Here is a 16,900-nt window from a genome sequence, read left to right as displayed (position 1 = left end):
AATTTTCACGGCTGCCCAGAGGGAGGCAGAGGAGGCAAGTGGTGAAAGTCTGCTGCTTCTTACTGTTATTTTTTTTCACATTTGCCAAGTTGATGGGTAAGTGGCAATGGTGGTGGTGGTGCTGAGGGGAAGCAACAGAAAGGGTTAGGGACTGGCACTAGGGCCCTGAGGCCTTAAGATACTGAGTTCTGTGCCTTCCTCACCCCCAACACCAGCAACAGGACAGGTGAGCGAGTAAGGAGGGTCAATGATGTATTCAGTTCACTGGAACTTAATATAAAAAGAGCTGGGGGCATTCACAGTACTGTGAGTTTCCTATTTATATTATGAACTTGCCCTATACCAAGGCAGACCATTGGCCCACCTAGTCCAGTACTGTCTACTCTGATTGGCAGCAGCACAATCAGGGGACATTCCCGGCCCTACCTGGAGCTGCCAGGAAGTAAACCTGGAACCTTTCACATACAAAGCATCAAAAGAAGATGCTCTGAGCAAATGGCATTTGCCTTCTGTTTAATGGCCTTATTGTGCCCAACATTACTGCCTATGCTCTTTTTGCTCAATTACCAAGAAAGCTTATAATAATAACTTGGAGGAACTGGGCATTTAGATGCTGGAAACCAGCAACTGTATAAATAAGACACATTTATAAAGCAGTTTGTATAAATCTATAAGCCAGACAAATCCATAAACCAGTGTAACTATTCTTCATGAATTCTTGTTGATCAGTAGGGGTTGCTCTGCTGATTCACGCTGCAGAGTTCTAGTCCAAGGGGATAAAACTTGAGCAACGAGATCCACATGTGTCTAATCACATTTAGATTGGAGTTCCCAATCAAGTTTAAACTGGGATGCCCCTGACAGCCTGAGGTGCAGGGCTTGGGAGGGAGGGAGGAATCTATAGCACCAAGAGGCACTTGGTGCTGAGAAAGACTCACACTTACAATTACCAGTTACAAGCAACACCTCTGAGTTTGAAATATCCATGTACATGATGGGATCCAGCCACTCTTTTGAAAATGCGACAAATGCACAGGAGGACAGGAAAAAGGAGCAGATAGCGAACACCTGAAAAACCTTTCTATTTGAAGGATGGCCTTGGGAGAATCTATACTTTATAGTGCAAGGATGCGTACCACAAAGAGCTGTCAATGGCGCCACCACATGCCCAAACTAGGCAAGTGCCTACAAGAGGGATACGTTGCAAAATGATTACTTTGCGACCCATCCTGCTGAACTCTTGAAAAGCTTTGCTCAGAAATAGGGTTAGATCAGTGTAAAGCAACAAACATTTCCAGATGCAGCAAATTTTGATGTATCCTTCTGGGTGAGGGAAAAGGAGGCTGAAATATCCCTGGAAAAGGAAAATTCCTATACATATTTATACCCCAGATGTTGCAACCTTCATGAGTACTGTTCCTTTAGCTATTACGGCCAGGAATATGTTCTTTGTGATCTTGCAATCGTGCTAGAACTGTTACAAAACTCAGTAATAGCTAAGAGGCAAATTGTACATTAGTATGTGCAACAATGCCGCAACACATTTTAAAAGCTAAACCTCTTTAGGATGGAATTTAGACCAAAAGAGAAGGAGGCAATGCTTAACTCTTTCCCCACTCACTCTTTGTTTACTCCAAATTTTCCCCAAAAGTTTTTGTCACATGATTTTGAATGCATGTTTACCATTCTCCCTTGCACAGTTTAGTTCTGAGTTTATGGATGTTGATGAGGCAAACTGGGTCCAGACACCTGATGCATCTTTTACATTCCTGTTCTTGTGTCTAGATTTTGTGGGTTCTCCTATAAATGGTTTATGTGTGCATAATCTAGCCTGGGTGTAGGAAGGTGATTGTGGTGACCTGGTGGCCAACAAATGGGGCATTTGTCACTGGTCTTAATTTCTAGCTGTGTGATAGTCAATCTCTGCAGTAAGGCAGTGGGACAGCAATAGCTGCTGCTGCTGCTGCGGTACAAGCAGCTTCAGGGCAACAGGACGGAAGGGTGAAAGTGAAGATCTGGTCAAATCTAGCGTTAAGAGATTTCTCCTGGGTTTTAAAGGCAGGATGTGTGAGGATGGATTTAAAAGGCAAACTGAGTCCCCTAACAGCACTTCTCAGATAGCATCCTAGGATCAATGACATGATGAGCTGCTCAAGCAGACTACTCTGACCTAGATATAACACCACATGGGGCATCATGTGTTGGAGTGTGCTGTGCAAAAAACAACACACTGGTCCAGAAAAAATTCTGGTGCATCTCAAAGGAGACCGTCTCCTGGTCATGGGGATGCATGATATGGGATAGCTCAAAGGGATAGCTACATGGGCACATACACTTCAGTTCTTTATTCAGCCTGTGTCAAATAGCCAACTAGGAACCCACTTTCTCCTCATTAATCCACTGATCAGTAAGCCTCCTTGTGAAGGACAGCTCATGAGACTCTTAATCTCAGGGTCGTGGGCTCAGTGGCGTAGCGTGGGTTCTCAGCACCCGGGGCAAGGCAAGTAATTTGTGCCCCCTAACCCGTGGATTTTAGCACTCGAGTCTCTTCTGCGCCCCCCCCCAATGTTGCGCCAGGTGCGGGAGGCCCCCCTTGCACCCCCACGCTACGCCACTGCTTCCACCACAAGTCTTCAGGACAGCCATCCGAAGGCTGGCGCGGGGAGAAGGTCTCTCCGCCCCACCGCCAGCCTTCGGAGGAGGTCCGAGGACAGTGGGGTTCCTGCTTCCTCGAGGAGGGCCGGCCAAACGCGCCCCCCCAAATGTTGCGCTCGGTGCGGCCGGCACCCCTGGCACCCCCCACGCTACGCCACTGCATGGGCTCAAGCACCACACTGGGCAAAAGATTGCTGCACTGCGAGGGGTTGAGCTAGATGACCCTCGCGGTCCTGCCCAACTCTGCAATTCTACGAATGTAAGATTTCAGGTGGCATTCAACTAAATTTTACCAGAGTAGACCCATTGAAATCAATGGACATGGCCAAGTTAGGTCCATTGATTTCAATGGCTCCACTGAGTAAAACTTAGTTGAATGCCACTCTTGAACTCCTGAGCTGCAGCTACCGATCCCGCCAAATCCATCTGCTGAGTGCCTCTGGGTGTGAAGTGCGACGCGAGGCCAATATCCTAGGGGGTACCATGGGTGCCTGCGGCAGGACCATCTTCAGCTGATGCAGCGCTGGGGTGCAAATATCCACCCAGCACCCCCAAATTACCACGGATAGTATTGGGATGGCCGTAGCTGCGCACTGCCAGCCATCCGGGGGGTGCAACTCTCCCCCATGCCGCTGCAGGAGAGCGATCCTTGCATTAGCTTGGGAGTGAAGTTGTGTCCCTCCCAAGCCTCCTCGGGAGGAGAGCAATCCCCGCAGAGGCTTGGAAAAGAAGTTGCACGTCCATCAGCCATATGGTTGGCAGGGCGCAGCTTCCATCCTAAGCTTCTGTGGGAATCGCTGTCCTCCCGAGGCTTGGGAGGGAAGCTGCACTCCTGCCAGCCTTATCGTTGACGGGGCGCAGCTGGCGTGTGTGCAGGGAAAGGGGAGGCCACCGGCAAAGCCACTTGCTGGGGCGCCCCTAAGAGGCCAGCACCCTGGCGCGACGCCCCACTAAGCCCTATGGAAAAGATGGCTCTGGTGTGTGGTTTACTCCAGCAAGTTCCCTTGTGTGCCACGCTTCCCAATTCTCTAGGATAGCATCCCTCTGAAATGGTGGTATCTTTCTTTCCCAACTGACTCATTCCAGGGGGTCCAACAGAGTATTGCTACTTATAGGCATCTCCCACTATCACTCCTGAGGCACTAGGAAAATGGACTTTAGAGCATCTTGGCTTGCTGTGAACGTATATCTTGGCTGGGTCCAGGATTTTCCTTTATAGAAGTCCATGCGCACTTTCCAAAGCGTTTAGGAGACATGCACAGCAGGTGAGTTATCGCACTCAAGGAAGTCGGAAAACCAGAACTCAAAGTTGAGTCATCTGCCAGTTTCTCCGCTCTAAGCACTAGGAAATACTTCCCAATGTAGCACTGCTTAGTGGGGATGAGCAAACGTCAGCCCTCTTTGCCGGGTATGCCATGTAATTCTTTTCAACAGCCAGGCAACCCTCACAAACTTCCAACATTCTCTCCTTGTATAAAAAGCAATGCCAGGTTCTCTGCATCCCATCATTGCTTCCACCGTGCAGGACAGTTTTGCGCTCGTTAAACTTTCTGTGCCCAAATAGACAGCGTGTCTTTTACGAGCAGCCTTCCAGCTCCTCTCGTTCAAAGCGAGAGCGCCCGTCCAGCCCTGAGAGGCAAGGAAAAGAGGCGTGCAGAAAGGCAACCCCCCGAATTTCCAAGCCATCCTCCAGTCACCGATCCATGAGCAAACAAACAACTCTCCCGAGAGAAGACGCGAAACTTCTCAAATGCTGCTTGGAAGCCAATCAGCAAATCTCCTTTACCTTGACTCGTTCAGGTTCACCGTACCGGGCAGAGCTGGAAAATGTTTCCCAAAGCTCATTGAACTTCCCAATTCGCTGGGAACTTCAAGCCGGATCCTGACGGTTCCAGAGCCTAAGTCAGCGTTGCCTCTTGAAATGTTTGAAAGACGGATCCCATAGCACTTTGCAGTAATTACTCAGTATAAATACTCCATTATGCTCCCAAACAATCAGAATCAGCCCAGCAAACAAGCTCTGTCTCCTCTGATCCGTAGCAATCAAGAAGTAAAGCATGCAGAACATCACAATATAAACAGGCTTTGCAGAGGACCACAAGGGGAGTGGGCAGCAGGAGGAGGAGGGGGTGTTAGAGAAAATCGGTTCTTGTCATAATAACTGCCTGCTTTTATTATTTTTAAAAAGTTATTACTTGTTCTAATTTGCAAGTGGAAACTTTTATTTCAGCAAAATGTGGCCTTGAAGACACCCAGCAGACAATTCCGTGCTCCCCTGCGCACTTTCTACCAAGGAGAGAGAGTAAACCTCAAGGTGCGACAGTTTTGTACTTACAGGTAGGCTGTGAAGGGACTCAAGCCCCCCGGCACGGAAGAGAGAGCCAGCTCCGAGCAGTCCACTGACAGCATGATGCCATCTTCCTCGCAGTGGCACAGCGGAGGGCACGAGGAGGGCGCAGCGCCTGGTTCCAGAGACGCGATCTGCAGGGCGCCTGGAAGAGACAGGAGAAGCCACACGCAGGGCGACAGCTGCTCCATCCTGACTCCCGCGGCGGCAAGCATTCTGTGGGCTGCTGTTGCTGCTGCTGCTTCTCCTCCTTCACCAACACTGCCTCTCTCTGTGCGTCTCTCTCTCTGAGCTCTGCTCTGCTCAGCGCGTGGAGGGAACCGACCCAACACCTCACAGGCAGGAGGAGCACCTTCTGAATCTCCTGCGCTCCTCCTTGGCGCAGCAAAGATGCAGGCAGAGAAGGGAAGGCATTGTTGAATGATCTCGGTTATTGGGTTTCACACGGGCTGGGCTGGGCTGGGCTGGGCAGGGAGCGAGAGGCTCACATGGGAGGAGTTAAAGGGGAACTTTCTCCGCACTCCCTCCTTCAGGGCTGGCAGGAATTTCATTCAAAAGGAAAGGGGAAAGACCTGTTAGCAGCTCAGGAATTTGTCTGGAAACGTGTGTTTTTTTAGAGAGAGAGAGAAAGAAGAAGAAGAAGAGGAAGAAGAAGAGAGATACTGACAGAGCCTAAAACCTCATCAGACAACAGATGCTGGGGGATTTGTGTTTGTGCCCCCCCCCCGGACCCTAAGTTGGCCAAGGGCACTGGAGGACACTGTCCATTTGCCAGTGTTGAATTAAGATTCAGTCGCCAGTCCAGAAGAAGGGACTCTTCCTTCGTCTTAAGCTGCAAAATATCTTGGGTTCTAGCCCACAAAAGAATCTTTCCCTGTAAATGTATTCCTCTTTCAGGTGCCAAGAGACTCTTGATTGTTCTCCCTATTATAGGGTCATGGTTGTCTGTTAAAGGTGAGTCAGCTGAATCACATCCTGCCGTTATAATGAGAAGTCAGGGGGGGAGGATTTTCTGGCTTAGAAAATGGTGCAACGAACTGATTTGAAACTTAACTGTGTAGAAGAGTTAAGTCTGAGAGTCATCCATACCAAATTTGGGCATAGGAAACAAATTATTTTGAATTAAACTGAGGATAAGTGACTTTGTGAAGTTGATGGGTAGTGTTTTTGTTTTTTTCATCCATAGACCTGGCTAGAGTAATTATTAGGGAAATATCCATCCATTTATACTGCAGTTTTTGGGAAATGTTTTTTTGAATTAGGTCAAGGTGAACACCTTGCACATGCCATTACCATTACCCACAAGTTTTGGGGGATGTTTGTAGTTTTGTTTTGGTTTTTTAATTAAAAGGGCATTTTGTAGCCAGTGTTATTCAATGGGAGTTCATAAGGATGCCCCCTGCACATGCTCAGTAGGAACCTGTTGTGAGAGAAGGTTGTAGATGTGATGTTGAATGGACTGTGAATGCAAAGAAGGCTGGCTGGAATATGGCCATCAGGCTCTGTACATGTTACTGGTTTGAGCACATCTAGGTCACTTTCACCCCTCAATTTGGATCAAAACTGGTTCAGGGGAAGATGCATCAAAATGCAGTCTTTCGTAAGAAACATCAGGATAGATGTAAAATGTGGCTAACCTGTGTACACCACTTCTTGAACCAGTAGTGAGTGTGTCCTGGGTGCAGGGTAAATGGGAGTGTTTACACAAAGTTTGTGACTGTATGAGAGGCAGAAAAAGATGCAAGGGAAGATGAGGAGAGAGATATGAAAGTACTCATAGACCCAAGGCTCACCATAAACAGTTCAGGTAAAGTAGGAGGTTAGAAGTTAAAGGAGACAGGGAGATGAAATCACAGGAGATGAGTAAACATAGTTTGAGAGCAATGGGGGAGGTAGAAATATTTCAGAGGTACATAGTAGCTGGATTTCTGATAAGCACATGAAAGCCTTCAGGGGGGAAAGAGATTTAGGAGACTTGTGTGTGCACTTTTTCCTTCTGAATTCTCCCATTTTCTTTTGTGAACCTCAAGGTTGGCTTGCCAATTAACCTAAAGAAAACACCATCCTGGCCTGCCCCTGCCCCTTTAACAGTACAATGTGCAAATGTGAATGTAGGGCATATTAAGCTAAATTAGCCACTTAGCTTGCATATAAATCTCTGCTCTTTCAAATGGCGTGTAATTTCTTATTAATGATACCATTTCTTTCTTTTTTGTTCAGCCAAAAAGACTCCCCAGAGTGGCTTACATGCAGCCAATTACAACAAGATAGTGCCTGCCTGCAGGCTTGCAATCTAAAAGGTACAACACACAAGGAAAAGAGGAGGGAAGAAGAACAAGCTAACACAGACACCAAGTCTTAAATAGTAGCTCTTATAAAGTCCAGCTGGAAATAGTTTGGGGCATGAGATGATGGAGCTGATTTTTCAACAGAGCTGATAGAATGAGTCCTGCTTCTCATCTCTCCCACTAAGTTTTCCATTGAGTTTCTCATTTTCAATTTCAAATTTGCCTGCTGAGAGAGTTGCTAGCGTAGCCTTCTCTAAACACGCTACAATTACATTTACAATTAACCAAAAACAAATGAACAAAGAAACAAAACAACCTTTCAGTTTGACCTGTTGTGTTCTTAGGTTCTTATGTTCACTCAAGCTACAAAATGAAGGCAAATCACAGCTGTTAGGGCCATGCAATTAATAGACATCTTATTTAGGCAATATTGATAGGATATGGCATTATTTCCTGTTATTAATTCAAGCTTCAGTGCTTCCTAGGAGCTGGATGGCTGTAAGTGGCAGAGCTAAGTCCCAGATTCCTCTGTTCAGCTAAAGCTACCATCCCACAATACAACCATCCACATAGAGTGATAGATATCCGTATTGCCTAAATAAAGGTCACACCCTTAACAAAGGCAATAAGAGCTATAATTTCCTGGCATTCTTGGGGAAACATGGAAAGTACATTCACAATTAATTTGTTAACTAAGTAAAGCATAGACTATAGCACTGGCACTTCAAATGCATCACATCTTTAGAGCTACAATGTCATATACAGAGCCGGATGAAGTTCAGCTAGATAGAAACATAGAATTATAGAGTTGGAAGGGACCTTAAGGGTCATCTAGTCCAACCTCCTACAATGCAGGAATCTCACCCATAGTCATCCTTGGGTGAGCTCGAACCACCAAGCTTCTGAACCATTGCGTCCATAAGTTTCCTTCACTCTCGATCCAGGGAAGAGAAAGTTTAAAGATGTGCAGGGCAGATTCAAGGGTAAACCATACGCGGAATGAGTCTGCCCCTGCGGCTTGATGGAGGTAGAAACTGTCTCTCATGCCTTGTTACGCTGCCATTTCTACGGGGATATTTATTACCCCTGCTATGCAAAAATCTCCAAATGAATCCGAACTTCAGTGTCTAAAATCCCTGGTAGAGGACAAGGATCCTGAGATCACATTAAGGGTAGCCAAATTCTGTGTGATTGCCATAAAACCTAGGGGACAAGCTGTGCTATCATAATGATGAAGGCCTTAAATGATAATTTTAGGTTATATGTTAGTGACTAAGTTTTAATTTATATATTTTTTAACTGTTGCTATATCTGTTGTGTCCCTGTTATACCAAATTGCAAATTCAAATGTATCCCTATCGTGTTTTATGACTTCCTTGATATTGTACATGGGCTGGAACTGGTCTGTGACCGAAATAATAAATTCAATTCAATTCAATTCAATTCAATTCAAAAGACAGATAGACCTTGTTGGTTGCTGGCATCCATCTGTCTTGAGAGACAATGGAGTGTGCCTCTGAGGGTGAAATCAAACTGCTGCATTAGCAGTACCGAAGTGACCTTGCCGCGGTACAAGCCTGAGCAATGTATATGGCGGTCCAAAGGAAAGCAGAGTAATAAGGAAAGCAGAGTAATACGTTTAGCACCAGCTTGGCTGCAAGAGTTGCCGGAAGGAGGCTATTCCTTAGCCTTTTATTATCCCAAAAATATCCCACTGCAGTTTTCCTTCTCCTCGATGGGCTACCTTCCCAGATGGACGAACCCCATCTGCCCCACACTTCCCTCTTACAGCACGCACAGAAACTGCCTTCATGACTGTCGGACCCACTACTGGGCTTCATCCGCCGGCGCCTGTCTTCACATGCAGGGGACGTCCCTAACTCATGGAGGGTTTGAGACCTTGAGAATTTAATTTCCAAACACTGGGGTGGATGGTAGAAAGGGATTCTAAGCAAATAACCAGCATCAGACAACAGTTTCTCTAAACAGTTAAGAAACTATGAATAAGAAGCAGCTTGAACAATCAGTTAATCAGAGAAGCTAAGCTTGGATTCTCCAGATCACCTTTCACCATAGGTAATGCAGGCTGTGGCTCCAAAAACTGGATGACCACAGGATCCTCACCTAAGTTGAACAAATAACTCATCCTGATAGCCAGAGATTTATTTTGTATATTTTACCAGAAGTAAATATACACTGGTGGTATCTGGAATAGCGATGCTTGAAAAATCCATTGTTCCCATTTCCCCCCAGCAGGCAGCATTAATAATAATAATAATAATAATAATAATAATAATAATAATAATTATACCCCACCCATCTGGCTGGGTTTCCCCAGCCACTCTGGGCAGCTCACAGCATATATCAGTACATACTAAAACATCAAACATTACAAGGTAGTTTTTCAATTTTATCATGTTGATTTATTCTCTGTATAGTTTAGTTGTATGTTCATGACTCAGAAATGCTAATAATTAAGTAATATATAAACAGTGCTTTTTCTAGGGGGATGCAGGGGTACGCATACCCCTAAACACTTTGTGAATCTTAAGTTTGGCCTCATTGAGGGGCAGCATTTCAATAAGAGTAGGAAAATGAGAGGACCCCTAAACATTTTTTAAAGAAAAAAGCACTGTATATAAATGTCTTAAATAAATAAATCCAATACATACTGGCATAATACACACCTCCTAGAATAATGTCCTGATTGGAAAGCAGCTAATTTTCAGATTTTGTACATCTCCAAATGTTACAATGCTGTTCTCAGCTCAAAAATAAGTAACAACATGTTTTTAAAACTGCATATTTAGATATAAAATATGCTTAGAAACGTTTGCCTTGGGGGGAGATGAATTTAGAATAGTGCATGTGGTAAGGAAATATATATTTAACTACTAATTTTCATACAGATCAGTAGACTGATCCATCCATCTCTATTCTGATAATCCAAGTCCCACTGGACTTGCTGTCAGATGTCAGATTTATATCAGTTATGCACCACTTTAACTCTCATTAATAACTCTGGAATAACTCTACCATTCCAAAGACCCTTGGAATAGTGGTTTGGTAAAGGATGAAGTATGGAGAATTCTCCATAGTTCCCTAGTTAGCCTATCACAGAACCACACATCCCAGGGTTCCATTGCAGCCTATGCAAATGTCATGTAGATATATGCCCTGTATGTCTGATTAGTGACCTGAAATGGAGGAGGAATCCATTTTAAACAGATTTATACATGAAACATAGTGGCTTCAGTCACATCAAATGCCACTCATATAAGATCACAACTTGCATTGACAAACTACTGATGTCTGAGCCACCAATGCATTGTATTTTTTAAAAAGACTAATTACATGCAAAATTATACACCCAAATGTTATATGTAGAATATATATAAAGTATAATATATACTTTAAAGATTCATGTGGTACTAAGCTTTATAATTATTATTACACAAGTATTTGTATACACTTACATTCATTGCTGTATGTATCTGGTTACTTTAGGAAACCTAGAGTATATATGTGAGGATTGTTGATCTTTGGAAGAGCAACTGTAAACAAAAGTGCTTGCTTCTCATTGAGACCAAGGGATGAGGCAGGAATTAGAAAAATATTCAGGGAGTTAACCTTGATATGGAGATTCTCAACACCAATAGGAATTAGCCACTAGCACAATGTAGTTAGGCAGGCATCTATTCATCTCTTTTATTTGTTTCATTTATTGCCCTGCTTTTTCACCTGACAAGACTAGAGGAGTGGCATATAAAAACACAGTTTAAAAATAAAATATACACTAAAATTGCATGCACACTTGTAGAGAGCATCATCTTCTTCATCATCACCCATAAGTTTATTGTACTAGCCAAAGGCCATGACAATTTATGTAAAAAGAAAATAAAACAAGTGTAAAGACAAAAGATCTAAAAGGCATGAGCAGATAATGAGGTCTGCTGTAGACTTGGTGCCAGGCCAGGCTTCTTGGGGAGTTCCAAAGACAGTGTGCCACCAGATAAAGGCTGTTTCAGGGGTACCAACTTGAATAAAATATTGTGGGGGCCCAGGCAAGCACTGCTCCGTATAATCGTTCACATGACACAGTGCAGACACACCATTTGAATGGGAATGCCCATCTACTTTGTGGGGGGGCGAGGCCCCCACGACCCCTAGGATTTGGCTCCTGTGGGCTGTTTCTCTGGTCACTGCCTACTCCATTTCTGATGGTGAAGGGACCTGAAGAAGGGCTTTTGAAATCATCTTAAAGCTCCTGTCAGGTTCACGGTTATAGACTAAAGTAGCCCTGAAGGAAGCCAGGTTCTAAGCATTTAGGGTTTTACTCCTTTTTTTAAAAAAAAAACCAGCACTTTGAATTGTGTTGAGAAAATGGAGAAGGAAACCACTGGCAATCGATACACCTGCACCAGTGTCACAATTTAACCCCTGTGTTTTGAACCAACTGCGGTTTCCAGATAGTATTTAGAACCAGTCCCACTGAGAATGCATTATAAAGTTACCTGAGTGTGTGTATGACTTTGGCCTGACTCTCTTTCTGTCCAGTAGAGGGCAGCAGCTGGCATATGACATTGAGCTGGCGAAAGGTGCTTTTGTGCCACAGAGGCTGGCTACGCCTTCAAAGATGAGACTGGATCTAATAGCACCCCCAGGTGGTGAATCTGACCTTTTTAGGCAGGGCTGGAGAACCTCAGGTCTGGGGGCCCATTGTGAGCCTCAAGGCCTCTCCAGTCAACCTTTGGGACTCACCTCAGAACTGCCGTGCCTGGCCTGGGATGTGCCCTGATCTTCTTCCATGTGCAGGGCTTGAGGTATCAGAGGTGTGAAAGTCTGCACAGCCCACAGGTGTGAAACATGGCACGGGATTCTTGCTGCTGGCTGTGATCTTCTTAGGACCTGCTGCCGCCCTCACCTGCTTCATTCCATTACCCTTAGCCCTGGGCATTTTGGAAGCGTCTCCAGAGCACATACCGTGCTCTTGTTTGGAGTGTAGGTAGAGTGACTGCTTTCCCTCCACCCACCCCGGTGGTGGGGTGGGCGTGTGGTGGTGTATTTTTCTGCTCCTGCTTTCTTCAGAGGGCACTTGTTGTGAAAGTTGAGGCTCACATTCTTGCGGCTTGGCTAGAAGCTCTGTGTTCGCTGTGTCCAAACGCACTCAGCTTAGAAGCGCTTGCTTTCCTTTGCTATTTTAGGGTATCATGCCATCAGGTTCTACAGCACAGCTGTAGATAAGTGGCATGGATGGAGAGGAAAGGGAGCCAGATGCCTGGGGCTTTGTTTATGGACTTGCCCTCTATGTGGCTTGGAGAAGGCCACAGGGGAGCCATTTGCTGGACCGAAGAGGGGTGGGCAGAGGCCCTGGCCTGCTGCTCCCAGCAGGGCCATCCAGGGTTTGAAATGCCACAGGCAGCCCCAGTCAATGACTTCTGGACGCATTTCAAGATATAAACACAAGCTCAAGGCAGTGCAAACACACAGCCAGCCCTTAAATGGACCAAAATGGTTTAGAAGGTCATAGGCCAATGGTGGCCTAAAACCCACACACATTCCAGGTTTCTTTTAAAAAAAGAACACTTGATTGCGTTAATCTCTGAATTTAAACTCATCCCCCTTGATCAGACTAATTTGTTCCTACGAGGATGACCGGTCTGTTGCAATTTCAGCATCATGCTTTCCCCATCCTACAACAACAGTTATCAATGGTTTGCAGGGGAAATGGTTCCAGAAAGAGAGGTGCATTTGTGCGTGAGCTTGCATCAGAAGATAGATCTTCCCAGTGTTTTTTTTTTCTCCTAAAAAAATGTTTAGGGGTAGTCTCATTTTCCTACTCATATTGAAATACTGCCCCTCAATGAGGCCAAACTTAGATTCACAAAATGTTTAGGGGTAGGCACCTCCCTGCATTCCCCCAGAAAAAAAGCACTGGATCTTCCAACTGCTTAGCAGGTGCAGCGTTAATAAATCAGAAAATAGTGCAATAAATCCTGTTCCTTGCTGGGCCTAGAAGAGGATACAGGCACACTCTTGCACTTAGGCAAGTTTCTCATGGGGATTCTTCTCTTGTTTCATCTATGTTGCTAACTAAATAGCATGTGCAAGTGTGCATGCATGCACTGAGCGTCACATGCACTGCCGAAGAAATGAGTGCCAAAGGATGACTATAGGTCCTGTGAGTCAGTGTTTCCTTGCAGCAGACAGGGAATTAAACCAAAAAGACAGTGAGATTATTAGTTAACTTTCATCCGGCTACTATAGCTGTGCATTTAATTAACCTTTAACAGCAGCTCAGTATGCACCCATTTGCATGCTGTGAATAGTTTCATCTGCTGATTTCTGCAGATCAAGCTGTTTTTAAAGTTACAACAGCCATTTTTTTCTCCATGTAGTTGGTAACTCTGGTGAGACACAACTAAGTCCAAAACTTGTTGGAATAGTTTTGGATTGCATTGGAGGAAATTTGGGGTTTTAACTTAGGGGATCTCCTGGCTTGCAGTCAAAATGACACTTGCCTTCCCAGCAGACTCGCCTTTTAAAAAAAATATGACACCAACCGGTGTTTGGTCAAGCCCTATCTTCTTCTCTACATGCTTTTAAGGCTGATTTTCCAACACTGAATATCCATGCCAGGAAAAGCACCCCTGTTGGCATAGGCTGAAAGAGAGTAGCTTCACAGAGACTGTCCTGGGAGGTTTGTGAATAACTGGCTTGAAGGAACATCCGTCTCCTACCTCCTTACCTAGTAGCCTGTGGACATCACTACATTGCAGAGTAAGTTCTCAACGTGTCCAAAAAAATCTGTGACCTGCTTTCATCTTTAGCAGACAGAGGGTGGAGCTTCATATTTATCAGTGTATGCATGAGTGTGTGCATGAGCATGTTTGCATGGCAGCTGTGTAAGTGCAAGGCTAAGTGTGTCTTCAGGGGTGCATAAACATTAGTGAAGTATAAGAATAGGTTCATATGTGTGTGGACGTGAGAGAGAATAAATAGGAGCAAATAGAGCTTTCCCTGCTCCCTGGCAACTATTGGGAATATTAGCAATGATTTCTTTGTGCTTCAGTCTGCTTTTGCTTAGAAATGATAAAGGTGCATTAGGGCAGACAATGGCTGCTAAAATGTTTGCATCCAAATCTAACTGTGCTGTTTCCTTGAACCCAATAGCCAAAATTAGTGAGGCAGCCCACAGGGTCAGCCAAAGACGTTTTGATGCCAGAGGCAAAGGACAAGAAGGTGCATACAAACGGGCACTCGAATCTTCCTTCAACCTTGGCAATGAGACAATATCTTCAACTGCACAGAGGGGGCAGCAGGCTAGTTCAGGAGGTGCAGGGCAGCTTGCTCAAACTCTGTTTGCTACATACTTGACCAATGGCTATTTCTCTCTGTCTAATGGTAGGGCCGGTCTTGGCAACCCAGAGCAAGGCAATTCATTCACTACATTTACAAATGAAAGTTCCCAGTTTTATTACTGATCCTCTTCCTGTCCTTTTAACAACTATTCAATGCACATCAGTTAAGCAAGCAAAGCTTTCCCAAAAACTTTATCTCCGTGGCTGGAAGAAAAAGAAGTCCTGCATGTCTGCATGTTGGGCTGCTGGTAGAGCATGAGAAGAGGGCCAGTAGTGATGCTACCTGCCACCATGATTGCCGTGCAAAGGCAGGACTAGTGTTGCAGGTGAGGGTAGAGAGAAAGAGAATGGTTGAGCTCTGGCCTGCTCCTGTGGGCTGTAACTCTGTCTCCCATTTCCTGGCGACACCCCCAGCTCAGGTTGCTTATGCATTTCACATTGTAGACTCCCAATTGCTTCTTTTCTTTCCTTCTCTTTAATTGTGATGCTCTCGGGAGCCAGACACTATCTGGGGCTTTTGTTCCTTGCTTAGAGCAATCTCCCTAGCTTTGATCTCCATTTCAGGGCCTCCTTTTCTTAAGGCCATTCTCCAGGAACAAAACCCAACAAAGCCAGAAATCTAAGACTCACTTTGAGCAGTGAGCCTTCCGCCCACCTGCTTTGTCTGTAAAGCATCCCCAGAAGCTAAGAGGTGCGAGTGGAGGGGGGAGGGAGGAAGTATGACTTGCATTCTTGACAGATGTGTAGCTTCCATAGCATCTGGCCTGTGCCCTCAGAGTTGAGTTTCCTCCCTCCCTGGGATAAATTGCAAGGTGGCTTCCCAAGGAAAGGGTTGACCCAGCCTCACCTGCTTTCGGCTGTGAGTAAGAATGAGATGATACTTGAGCATTAGCCACACATAATGATGCTGGTGGTACAACAAACAGCTCCAGGTGCATAAAGTATAAGTGATCAGGTACAGGAGCAACCAAGGCCTGAGTAAGACTGACAACCTATTTCTTGTCTCTGATGAGTAGAATGAATGCAGGACTACAATGGTACCTTGGTTTTCGAACTCAATCCGTTTGCCTTCCAAAACGTTCGAAAACCAAGGCGCAGTTTCTGATTGGCTGATTGGCCCCGCAAACAATGCCAACAGTTGAAATGGACATTCAGCTTCCGAAAAATGAAAAACTTTCACAAACCAGAACACTTACTTCCAGGCTTGCGGTGTTTGGGAACTGATTTGTTCGTCAGCTAAGCTGTTCGGGAATGAAGGTTCGACTGTATAACTCCCCAGCATCCCTAACCACTGGCCATGTGACTGGGCAATGGCACCCACCTGAGAGGTGCTGGAACTAAGAGAACGAGGGAGGTGATCATGGTGAGTTCCAGCACCTCTTTTTCTAGAAAAATAGCACCGGCTGGGACTGATGGGAGCTGAAGCCCAACAACATCTTGTTGGCCACAGATACCCCATCCCTGCTCCAGAGCAGGTGTGGGGAACCTTTGGTCCTTTATATGTTGCTGAACGACCACTCCCATCATCTTTAGTCATTGGCCATATTGGCTGTGGCTGATGGGAGTCACAGGCCAACAGCATTTGGATGGCCAAGGGTTTCCTACACCACCCACCTTAGAGATTTGGAGAAGGTCATAATTCATACATAAAACTTTGGTTCACTTTGTGGAAGTCTGGCTAGTCATGACTTGGATAAGCTGGATTGTTGGTTAGCTTTGCTGCTGCTGCAAATGCCCTGTTGGTCATCTTGGTTGACGTATTCCAAGGCAATGTGTTCCCATGCTGCCATTGTTCGAGTTGGCAGAACAGAGCAGCTCTGTACTCAGCTACTCTCGTGTTATGTTGTCATGCTGTACTGTCTTGCATCATCCCTCCATGCTAACGGGAAAAAGTGGGAGGGGAGCAGGTTGTTCCTTTTTGTCCTAGAGTGTGCCTGACACTTTCCTTGCCTCACTGCTTGTAATTATGAACAAATTAGAGCACCATTGTCCTCTGTAATAGTAATTTATGCAGAGCATACCTTTGTTCACCCTCTCTGCTTTCATTCATTTATTTCCAATGGAGTTGTGCATTTTCTCACATACAGATTGCTATGCATCCCAGTGAGTACGTCATCGTCCCAAACAATCAATTGCCCTATTTGTTGTTCAGTTGTGTGTGAGCAAATAATTCCCACCATTTAAAACAATAAAGAGGCACAGGGTTTTATTGACCTTGGTAAATGTTTAAGCTAGAAGGAAAGGCAGGA

The 16,900-nt window shown here is 45.3% G+C and overlaps 2 protein-coding genes across 2 annotated transcripts in view; one reads left to right on the top strand and one right to left on the bottom strand.

The window, feature by feature from the left end:
* Positions 1-5,437, bottom strand: part of LGR6 (leucine rich repeat containing G protein-coupled receptor 6) — a 153,937-nt gene extending 148,500 nt beyond the window's left edge. The window contains exon 1 of the mRNA XM_082227417.1: positions 4,991-5,437. Coding sequence (XP_082083543.1) covers positions 4,991-5,217 — 227 coding nt within the window. The 5' untranslated portion in view covers positions 5,218-5,437. The remainder of the gene's footprint in view (positions 1-4,990) is intronic.
* The window catches only part of ARL8A (ARF like GTPase 8A), a 176,504-nt gene that overhangs the window by 12,293 nt on the left and 147,311 nt on the right, over positions 1-16,900 (top strand). The gene's annotated exons all lie outside the window — the stretch shown is intronic.

This window comes from Podarcis vaucheri (assembly GCF_965113315.1).
Source record: "Podarcis vaucheri genome assembly, chromosome: 6".
Taxonomy (NCBI): domain Eukaryota; kingdom Metazoa; phylum Chordata; class Lepidosauria; order Squamata; family Lacertidae; genus Podarcis; species Podarcis vaucheri.
This window is presented reverse-complemented; position numbering and strand designations above follow the sequence as displayed.